General features: G+C 48.8%; 1 protein-coding gene across 1 annotated transcript; it reads right to left on the bottom strand.

Annotated features, from left to right (window-relative positions):
- Positions 1 to 1,445: 1,445 nt before the first annotated feature.
- Positions 1,446 to 4,350, bottom strand: LOC308043451 (tubulin alpha-3 chain; the record flags this gene model as incomplete). Its single annotated transcript, XM_080349585.1, has 4 exons — positions 1,446 to 1,770; positions 1,996 to 2,676; positions 3,562 to 3,710; positions 4,230 to 4,350. The coding sequence occupies 4 exons, from the start codon at positions 4,348 to 4,350 to the stop codon at positions 1,465 to 1,467; spliced, it is 1,257 nt and encodes a 418-aa protein (XP_080205711.1). The 3' UTR covers positions 1,446 to 1,464.
- Positions 4,351 to 11,731: the final 7,381 nt, after the last annotated feature.

Here is an 11,731-nt window from a genome sequence, read left to right as displayed (position 1 = left end):
GGCCGCGCTCCGGGACGCGCCTCCCGCCGCCGCGGGGCGCTCTGCGCCGGCCGTCAGCGCGACGTCACCGCCGCGGCAGCTCAGGTACCCGCGCGGGGCGGGAACGGGCAGCGCGCTGCGGCGCGAGGCCGCGTCCTCCGGCGGGTGGCGCCGCCGCGCGCCCGGAGCGCGGGTCGGAGCCGGGGGGCGCGGGTCGGAGCCGGGGGGCGCGGGTCGGAGCCGGGGGGCGCGGGTCGGAGCGCGGGTCGGAGCCGGAGGGCGCGCCCGGAGCGCGGGTCGGAGCCGGGGGGCGCGGGTCGGAGCCGGGGGGCGCGGGTCGGAGCGCAGGTCGGAGCCGGAGGGCGCGCCCGGAGCGCGGGTCGGAGCCGGGGGGCGCGGGTCGGAGCGCGGGTCGGAGCCGGGGGGCGCGGGTCGGAGCGCATCAGGCTGCTGTCGTCGCGCTTCTTTCAGTCTCCTGGATGCAAAAGCAAATGGTTTTAAATACAGCAATTCTTTCTTTATAACTCCATGAATTGTGGACACAGAGCGTGCTCTACAGGTATTAGGTACAGGTACTTCTGAAAATCATTAATCTCTGGGCATCTTCAGCAGGTGTAGCCCCTATTCTCCTTCCTGGTTTTGTGGAATATGTGGGGAAGGGGGTAAAGAAAACAAACCACAAACCCCCTCCCCCACCCCTGAAGGTTTTTTTTCTCCTTTTCAGGATTCAGGACTGAAAAATAACTGGGTGAGCAGTTCTTGCCCGTGTCCCGCAGTTCAACTGTTTCCAAGTGTCTGTAAACCATTCGTAAGAACTTGCTGTTAAAGGATTTTTTTTTTCTAGGCCAATCTCAGAATGTTAAAAACAAAACAAAGCTCTTTTTAAGCAGGTGACAGACCTGCTCTGTTCCTCTGCCTGAATCAACTGCGGGGAGTGCCCTGATTGTAATTTTACATTTTCCTCTGCAGAACGCCACATCCCTTTTTCCCAGGTACCGGGCCTGTGTTCGAGCTGTCCCCAGGGCTGGTCCTGTCCCAGCTGTGAGCGGCCGCTGACGCACAGCGTTCGGTAACTGCGCAGATCTGTGCGCAGCGACACCGGCCTCCCTGGGAAACGTCTCGGGGAAACATGAGGTTCCTTTGTATTGTGCAGACAGGCTTGGAACAGTAACCGTGGTGTCAGTACTATAACAACTTGTGGCAGAAGCAGTTTCCTTCTTGTGAGAAACCAAAAATCAGAGAGGGTGTCTCAGAACGTGTTGGGATCTCAGGAAAGTGCACACAACTTCCTGACTTCCTCTGTAATTTGCACTAGATGCTACCGAAGCCTGCAATCTCAAATGGTCCTCACTTGGAAAGTACACACACAAAGAGCAAAGAAGATAGAGTAGAACCTTTGAAACTTTATTTGAAAACAATCAAACAAGTAAACAGGGTTCTGCAATTCCTTTTTTGGTTTTTTTTTAACATTTTTTCCCCCAGACTTTAGTTCTCTAGATATTCATCTCCTTCTTCAGCCTCTGCTTCTACTGCATCTACACCAACTTCTTCATAATCTTTCTCAAGGGCAGCCAGATCTTCGCGGGCTTCGGAAAACTCCCCTTCCTCCATTCCTTCCCCAACGTACCAGTGCACAAAGGCACGCTTGGCGTACATGAGATCGAACTTGTGGTCGAGGCGAGCCCACGCCTCAGCAATGGCAGTAGTGTTGCTCAACATGCAGACGGCCCGCTGCACCTTGGCGAGGTCCCCACCTGGCACCACGGTGGGAGGCTGGTAGTTAATGCCCACCTGCCAGAGAACAAATGAAAATCTTCTTCAGGAGCGCTAAGGCTTAGACATTTCTGTTAACAATTCAAAAGCTACGGTTATGAACAAGTAAAATAGCTTACAGTTATTTTTCACTTTATCCAAACATTTAACAGGGACATTACAACATTGTACACTGACTGTTGGCTCCGAATACCACACCATTTCCAGTAACTCAAATATCGAGCACTCAAGCTATGCAAGTACCTTGAATCCAGTTGGACACCAATCCACAAACTGAATGGTGCGTTTAGTCTTGATGGTAGCAATAGCTGCATTGACGTCTTTAGGAACCACGTCGCCTCGGTACAACATGCAGCAGGCCATGTATTTGCCGTGGCGAGGGTCGCACTTTACCATCTGGTTGGCTGGTTCAAAACACGCGTTGGTGATCTCAGCCACGGATAACTGCTCGTGATAGGCTTTCTCAGCTGAGATCACAGGGGCGTATGTTACCAGAGGGAAATGGATTCGTGGGTATGGGACAAGGTTGGTTTGAAATTCTGTCAGATCTACATTGAGGGCTCCATCAAAGCGCAGTGAAGCTGTGATGGATGAAACGATTTGCCCAATTAATCGGTTTAAATTGGTGTAAGTAGGACGTTCAATGTCAAGGTTACGACGACATATATCATAAATGGCTTCATTATCTACCATGAATGCACAGTCGGAGTGCTCTAGTGTTGTGTGGGTAGTTAGGATTGTGTTGTAAGGCTCCACTACAGCCGTGGAAACCTGTGGTGCTGGATAAATCGCAAACTCTAGTTTAGATTTTTTGCCGTAGTCAACTGACAGCCTTTCCATGAGCAGAGAGGCAAACCCTGACCCGGTGCCTCCTCCGAAACTATGGAAGATAAGGAAACCTTGCAGCCCTGTGCACAGATCGGCCTGTAATGGGGTGGGAAAAGAGTGGGAGAAGAAGCCATTAATGATTTCAGAGAAAGCAATATTAAAAGAATCATCACTCAAAACTGTTTCTTAAGTTTTTTAGTTTTATGTTGTTATAAAACTAGCATTCTTGAAAGGTGGTTTTCCTTTTCTCTTGCATGTTTTCTACTCAAAAGTACCAGTTCCTATATATAACTTTTTTTCTGAATAGAAGTATTTTAGTATTTAAAAATTGCTTTGTTTTTGATGCCATTTTAATACTGCTGTAAGCACAACTGTGCACCACTGTGACAAGTTATTAAAAGCTACAGCAGAGTTCCAGCTTTAGAATGTGTTTTTGTTCTCATTCTAGCTTTTAGTAATTACCAAATAGATGTTGAAAACATTTTTAAAATTTTTGTAATTTTAAGCAGACAATCAGTTTCACTTTGAATCCTAACACGGACGTGAGTTTCTGACAGTGCAATGTCAGATAAAAAAAACCTGGAAAAGTAATTAAAATTGCTAAGCGTTCAACCAAAACCTGAGGTTCACGGTACTATAAATACTTTCTGTGACACAAAATGGCAAGATTCAAACTGAAAACAGCAAACAAACAAAAAAAAGTACAACAACATTGTTACACTTGTTTAAGGCTTTTGTAATATTTCTGAGGTATCCTTAAAATACTTTCAAATAATGGTATTTCAGAGCCTAAAGAATTTGAAGTTTTACTGACTGAATTTTTGTTTAAGTGGAGTAAAGGGAGCAAGGATATAAAAGTGTTTTGTTTTAAACAACTATGCACAAAATTATTAGGGGAAAAAATACAGCAAGCTAGCATTATAATTGGCTCTAGAGCTGCACCAATTATCTTAAATACTGACTTGCAGCGTGAACTCTTACCAGTTTGCGAATGCGATCTAGCACTAGATCAACAATCTCTTTTCCAATGGTATAATGGCCTCTGGCATAATTATTGGCTGCATCTTCTTTCCCAGTAATGAGCTGCTCAGGATGGAATAGCTGCCTATATGTGCCTGTGCGTACTTCATCTACAAAGAAACAAAATACCACAACATAAATTGGATGTATGGTTTTATGTGCGCTGCCTGGTGCCTACACACTGAGCACACATGTCACAGACAGCGTCCCTGACTATACGCAGCTTGTCCGACACCTAAAAAATTGGCACGAATGCAGCCTCTTTGTTGAGGGGAAAACATCAGGCACTCACACAGCAGTATTCGTACCCGAGAACACAGAGGTCACACAGAAAACTATGTGACAGGTACAGGCAAGATTCCAGACAGCAATTAAACAAAACTCTGGATGCAGTGCCACAGTCTAGGAAGATTATCCAGACTGTAAAAAAGGGCTGTTGTTTTCCAAATGCTGTTATCTGTAGACCATTATTTAATTTCTTTCAAATAACAATGACCTCAGCTGTGCAAACAGCATCCAGACACACATCTTTTAAGATCTATAGTGTTCTGAACAAACAAAAAAAGATGGTAGAGAATCTGTAAGAGATCTTCACTTTACACTTTAGATCTTTAGTGTTGGGTACGTACCAACCACGGTGGGCTCTAGGTCCACAAACACTGCTCTGGGAACGTGTTTGCCAGCTCCTGTCTCACTGAAGAAAGTGTTAAATGAATCATCTCCACCTCCGCTAGTTTTATCACTGGGCATTTGACCATCAGGCTGGATCCCATGTTCAAGACAATACAGTTCCCAACACGCATTGCCAATCTGAACACCGGCCTGACCGACGTGGATGGATATGCATTCACGCTGGAAATTAAAAACGGAACCATGATAATGAGATGTGGAGATGTTTATTCTCTTAATAACTACCTATCTGTGTGTTAAATCTTTTCATTATGTTTCTCTGCAGTATTCCCTGGTTGCTCTTGAGTGGCAATTTAACTGATCGAATCGTCTGCTGCTGGCAAGACTACTCACCTTAGTTGTACTGGAATATATCACCTTAGATACTGGGCAATCTTACACACAACATAATCTCTATGAACACGTAAGGTGAATATAGATTCACTCTTCCTTACGATGTAGCATGCATATTTTATCTTTAATAGATCTCTTTTTCACCTTTATTTTTGTAAAATTTATTTATATAATATCACCAAATTTCCTTGATTTATTGCCAAGTCATATATATAGGGCACCTGTTGCAAAAATATTTCCTGCACAGCACCACTTCACAGCTTCATCAAGACTTCTGCCTTCGTTTCCATGTTCTAATCCTCCTGCCGCGGTTCTGCCCGCCGGACCCCCGCTGTCGCATCCCCCTTCCCCCGCTGTCACCCCCCCCGGCGCTGCCATCGCCCCTTCCCCCGCTGTCACCCACCCCGGCGCTGCCATCGCCCCTTCTCCCGCTGTCACCCCCCCCGGCGCTGCCATCGCCTCTTCCCCCGCTGTCACCCCCCCCGGCGCTGCCATCGCCCCTTCTCCCGCTGTCACCCCCCCCGGCGCTGCCATCGCCCCTTCCCTCGCTGTCACCCCCCCCGGCGCTGCCATCGCCCCTTCCCCCGCTGTCACCCCCCCTCGGCGCTGCCATCACCCCCCGCGTTCCCGCCCCCGGCGCGTGGCCGCCGCGGCGCGCTCACCACCACGCGCAGGCGCAGCAGCCGCCGCCGGCCGGAGCACGCGGTAGCACGCCGTTGGCCGCCGCTCACGCTCCTCGCCGCTGATTGGCCACGCGCAAGCCCTGGGCCCTGCAGGCCGCCAGCCCGGGAGCGGCTCCGCGCCCCGCTCGCTGTCCGCTCCTTTCCCGCCGTTTCCTGCCCGCCGCGGTCAGGTTTCAGTCTGCCCGTCACCCCTACGCGCCCGCTACGGACAGACTTTCGTTGCTTTCCTACCAGTCTTGTCTCACTAGCCAGTTGTTTTGCCTCAGCTCCCTCGAATTATTGACTCTTACACCAATATCTCCCCTTCTCCCCAGCCCTCCTGTCTTACTGCTGCCGCGGGGACCTCACGCAGAGACCGCTTGCAAGTTCTGCCGGAGCAAATGCAGCCACAAACTCCCCGGACTGCCGCAGAAGTACCCCCCGATACCCTTCCTCCCTCCAGCCGCGAGGACCCCGTTCCCCACCATGACGCCTCGCTAAGCTGAGGAGCTCCGGCTCGCCACACCACGTCCGCCGCCGGCTGTCTGAGGGCACCAACTGCCGCCCGCCAACCGCCGCCAGCGCCTTGCCCGCGCGCGCTGCCTCCTCATTGGCTGTCACTCGTGCGGTCTAGACCGCTGATTAGCTGAGGATGCTCTTCTCCCCACGTGGGGCGATGCTTGCCACATGCTCTCCTGAAAGCGCGCGAGGCGAGGTGAGCACAGAGGGCGGGGCCTGAGCCGTGCTGCGTGCGGGCGGTAGCTCGAGGCAGCAAAGCGGCTCGCGGGCGGTGCGGGCCCGCGAGGGCCCGGCGGGGAGAACGGCGGGGGACGGGCCGTGGTGAGGGGAGAGCGGCGGGGGACGGGCCGTGGTGAGGGGAGAGCGGCGGGGGACGGGCCGTGGTGAGGGGAGAGCGGCGGGGAGAGCGGCGAAAGCGGAGAGCGGCGGGGGGCGGGCCGTGGTGAGGGGAGAGCGGCGCGGGGCGGGCCGTGGTGGGGGGAGAGCGGCGAAAGCGGAGAGCGGCGGGGGGCGGGCCGTGGTGAGGGGAGAGCGGCGGGGAGGGGGGAGAGCGGCGGGGGGCGGGCCGTGGTGAGGGGAGAGCGGCGGGGGGCGGGCCGTGGTGAGGGGAGAGCGGCGGGGAGGGGGGATAGCGGCGGGGGGCGGGCCGTGGTGAGGGGAGAGCGGCGGGGGGCGGGCCGTGGTGAGGGGAGAGCGGCGGGGGGCGGGCCGTGGTGAGGGGCCCGGCGGGGACACCTGCGCTGAGCGGGCCGTGGTGAGGGGACACCTGCGCTGAGCGGGCCGTGGTGAGCGCCATGTGGAGTAGCAGCCATGACGCAGGTGGGATTTTTTCCCTCTGTCTCCCTTTCCTTTCTGTCAAAACTTATTTTCCAGCGGTCAGCATATCTCCTGTAATGCTCCCCATGTGCCGTTCCTACGGGGAGGTTTTTCCTGATGAGTGTTCTTGTAAATGTCAACATATTCACATTCTTTCCCTGTGAATTCCGTCCTTGCTCTGTATTAAAGAAAATGCTGTGCAGAGCAAAATAAACTCTTTGTTTCATAGGTCTGCCCACAAGGCTCGATTTCAGGTTATTGGGGTAATTTTCTGTTTCTGTGCAATATACAAACTATGTATCTCTGGTTGTAGAAGAAAATACAGCCTTACAAAAGGAACTACAACAGTAGTGTCTTGGTGATGTTGTTTGGGGTTTTCTTGCTCGTTTTTAAGATTGGAGGTAGAGGATTTTTCTGTGAGATTTCAGTTGTTTCCATGCAAGCTTTGTGCAATTTTGTATGAGGTTTTCCGTAATTTACAGCCACTGGCATTTAAAGCTGCATCTGAGGGAGCAATTTAAAACAAATTAATGCCCAGTTCCTGCTTTTTTTTTTTTTCCAAACCTCCAGACAAACAAAAAAGCCCCCCTGCAATGATTTTAGGATATTTATTAAAATGATAATCAATTAATTTCGCCATACACATATATGTATTTTACTGGTAAGCAAGGAGAACAATGTGATTACCTCTCTTTCATTTTTACCAGAAATAGTAGCTAAAACAGAAGTGAAATTAGACTAAAACCAATGCTTTTTGTATATTGTTCTTTTTAAGCTGTATAAAAGTATAGCATGATTTAGAATAAAACAGGCTTTGTAGAGACTACTTCAAATGAGGTTCCACCTAGAATAAACGTAACACATTTGTGAAGCGAAGTATCCAACATCAATCTGTTGTTCTTTTTACCAAAAGTGATATAGCAGTTCACCTTTTATTCTTCTCTCAGGAAGAAAAAGGCAAATGAAAGCCCCTAACCAACCAACTAACAGCAAAAAGCCCTGAAGAAAAGCAAATGACAGAACAGGTGAAAAGGAAGATGAAGAAGTTGCTATTCATTCACTGAAGCCAGTGGAGTCATGTTTAGTTCATCTTAAGCATGAGCCTAACCTAAGCTGGTGTGTTTCTAATCGCAGTGCTTTGGGTTTTAGTAAGCTAAGTGGAAGGCATGTGAAGATGAACGCTTCCACCTTTATAATATCATAAAGGGAGATTAGCTTGTTAACTAAGTCCCTTAAAAGAATTTGATTTCTTTTTTCTTTCCTTAGGGCTGCATGAATATGTTAGTGCCAAATTATTGCCAGGTGAATCTGTGGTGTGCTCCTCAAATTCCTGCCCAACATGGCAACGGTTGGAGCCGATTTGAACTGTGGCAGGACAGGGACCACGTCCGTTCCACGCACCTTGCGCAGGTCCCTGGAGCACCTCGTGTGAGCCCGTTGCTCTGGACTCGTCCTGCAGCAGAGCAGAGAAAAGCTTGTCCGCAGGAGGAGCTGGGCTCCCACAGCTCCACTGTACTCCCGGAATCGCTGCTGTTTTCTCTCATACTGAAATGTAGATCGAAGTCTCTCTGTGTCTCAAGGCTCCAGGTATGTTCCTTCCTGCGTCTTCAGGTCACTGGCTTGCTGAGAGTACCAAATTATGGGGATTTACTAATTTTCTTACTTTCACTGGTATTTCACAGATGGTGACCGACTGAGCACAGCTCCCTGTTGACAGAGGCAGCTGTGTCACTCAATTCCTGTTACAAATGGATCTCAAAGATAACCATTTATTTTAATCTCATTCCTTCTGGAATGGTTATCTAGAACCCAACTATTCATGTTAGTATCTTGTCCATTTATTTCTGATCTAAATGTGTGTATGAGTAGCTGTAACCATTTGTGCTTGTCTGAACAATTTTGGGTAGGTTACATAATCCTTTACTTCTCTCAGTAGTTTGCTCTGTTGATACATGTATAAAAATGCATTATATCCTATTTCTCAGTCATTGTCTTAGTGCACTAGTAAGCCAAGCTCTTTTAGGCCTCTCAGTGCACATTTTTACTTCCTTATTGCTGCCTAACTAAAGCTGATCAAATTTAGTTCTCGTTAATTTTGATGTTCGGAATTCTGCACAAAGCTATATTACATGTTTTACTGGCAAAATTTTTGCAACGACTTTAGTTCTACTACCTGCTGGAAGAGTTTTGCAGATACATGCCAAGATAGCATTTGAATTTAAACTATTAAATTATCAATTTACCACTGACTGACTTGACTGCGTTCAACTCTTCCTACTGTCCTTTTTCACATGTAAAACTCCTTTATATACTTTTAGGCACACAGCTGCTTGTACATCTTGACCGGTGTACCCTGACAGGTCAAGTGAGCTCAAGAAGTTTTTTCGCCTTGACTCTTCGTGGACATAAATCTTGTAATAAAGGGCTGTTACTCTACACAGATGGCAATGACTGTGATGCAAAAAAACAGGCCTGTGCAGCATTGCCACCTGCTGGTAATGGCGGCGAAAACACTTAGCGTCAGCTAAGGGAGGATTGAGAGGAGGCATCATTGCAGACCATCCCTTGCAGTTTAGGAAATGAGTCTGAGAAAGTCACTTCTCAAAAATACCAGCTGTAGTATAGAGCCTCTAAGAGGAACCGTGTATTCAGCCTTTTTCATGTATTCTTCAGGAGGAATGATGATTTAAAAAAATCTGAAAGGACTTGCTGTTCCATCACCGCTGGATATTTTGTCTGTAGATACTGAACTGATGAAGCAAATACAGCCCTTCTGAAAACGCAGGTAGGACACAAGCTGCTGCACTTCACCTGCTATGGGATATGGTGTGTGCTGATGGGTGTGGTCTCAGCCCTGGTGGTCATATCAGACCGGAAAACAACCAGACTGGAACAGGCTGTGATTTTCTAGATTACTAAGGCTGTGTTTCTGGTATATTCAAGAGAAGATAACAAAAATCTTGCAAGCTTTGTATGAAAGAAGAAAAATTACGGGGGGGGGGGGGGGGGGGGGGCCGGGGAGAGTGTATAAGGAAAAAGTAGGGGGGTAATAAACAGAATAAATGAATGAAGAAAAGTATTTGTTTCTGAAGGACTTTTGATATTTAAAGTTGTTCCTGTTCACCTGGATTGTGGGAGGTCGTGGAGCCCGTGGGAACCAGTGCAGTTTGCCAAAGAGCTTCTGGTGGAAATTACCGTAAATCAAATCTTTGTCCCTTTTGGTTTTGATGGATGTACAAGTCCCTATGGGAGGATGTTTATCTTTTTTTTTTTTTCTTCCCAAAAAGTCTAATAGTTTCCTAGCATCCTATCTTACCGTAGTTTTCCTTGTACATATATAGCTTGAACTGTAAAAACTCTTCTAAGTTTTATTTTGGTATTCGTGACCTGCAAATTTGCGCTGACCAAAACAGGTACACAGCCAGATTTTTAAACTGCCTTGAGCCACCGAATCTGTGAGAATGTGTCAGTTGAATGAAAAAGAGGGTCTTGCCTAGAAAACTATGCTTTTGTTTGGAAGATGTCTGTAGATGGAAGTTATAATTGGCTTCTAAAAGATGGAATAAGTTGGTCTTCAAATTATCTAGGACCATGGCAATATCTAAATCTAAAGAGGAGAAATCATATATTCACACTGAAGAAAATTCTGTCAAAAATCAATCTAACAGTCTGGGTTTTCTTTTACTGGCTTTGCCTCTGACAAAGTTAGTCTGGCAAATCTATTATAAGCCAACTAATGTGTACATCAGATACATTGGATTTTAAGTCTGGAACAGTTTGCCCTAATGATAGTGCTTATACATAAATTGTTGGCACAGTTTTAAGGGTAAGTAACTGAAAAGCTGGAGTTTGGTTTATTTGTTGTTCATATTTGGGGTTTTTTGGTCTTTATATTAACCTGCATCTTTACATACATCTCTCATCTAGTATCCAGGTTTATCCAAGAAGACTGCTGCATGAATCCCTTACTGACAAAGTGTTCGTCTCAACAGATAGAAGTGGCTGTCTCGGGGACTTCATGAAAGTATTTATTTTCAGCTATTTAATGGAATGGAACAGCACCCCAGGAAGGTAAGTGAAAGTATTCAGGTTTTAGCAAAGGAAGCTTTTAAAATTCATCTTTATTTTTTTAACAGCCAAAGAAGAAGAAAACTCCTGTTTTGCTCGGCTGTCGTTGGTTGCACAAGTACCTATTTGACTTAAATTACAGCTCATTTGGTTAGCATTGTTGGGAGAGGCCGTAGGAAACTGCGGTGGTTTGACTTAAGTGACATGACAGTATTTTTCAGAAGGCTCTATCCTGTAAGGATATAAATGCTTTTAATTATCACTGACACTCGACACTTCTCGACAGCGTTCACGTGAGATGTGCGCTCCTTCAGCGCATCAGAGATGCCACTTTCTAAATCAGATAAACGCTCAGAAAACCACGTTCTGACAACCTTATGCTTTGCACTCTACATCCTCTCATTTTCTTGGCATCTTGGCAAACTCGGAAGCGCTGTCGTGCCGCACGTTGCGGTTCTGTCAACGGCACCGCGCGGTGACGCGCTGCCCGGGGCGCGCCGGCGCGGCCGTGTCATGGCTGCCGCTCGCCCACGGGCACCCGCGGGGCCAGGGGAGGCGTGCTCTTCCTGGCCGGGGCGTCTTCATTGGCCAGCGCCTGTGACGTGTCTGGTTGGGATTGGTGTTTGCGGCTGTCGGGTCCGTGGCTCGGCGCGCTCTGCGGGCGCGGGGTCGCCGTGCTGCTGGGGCCGCGCAAGTGAGCGGGGGCCGGGGCGGGGGGACGCGGCGGGGCGGGGCGGGCTGCGGGCCGGGCTGCGCTCCGGGGGTCGCCGGGGTCCCTGCGCCTGCCGAGCCCCCGGCCCTGCTGCGGCCGGCCCGGGGCAGAGGCCCTCACACCGTGTGGTTGTTTGTCAGGGACAGCGCGATGCCGGTTGTACAGTAACCTGAGGTGGCGTTTGCAAAAGAAACGGAAGGTGACTGTGCCAAGCTCTCAGTAATTAGTGTATGGAACTGATGATGTTAGTCGGTAGTGCTCTGAATCAGCACAGCACACAGCAGGTAGTTTTGGGCTATACCGAAGGTGTGAGATGCGGGTTGGAACTCGC

Source organism: Nesoenas mayeri (genome assembly GCF_963082525.1).
Source record: "Nesoenas mayeri genome assembly, chromosome: 9".
Taxonomy (NCBI): Eukaryota; Metazoa; Chordata; class Aves; order Columbiformes; family Columbidae; genus Nesoenas; species Nesoenas mayeri.
Note: the sequence above shows the minus strand (reverse complement) of the source record. Positions and strands in the feature narration are given on the sequence as shown.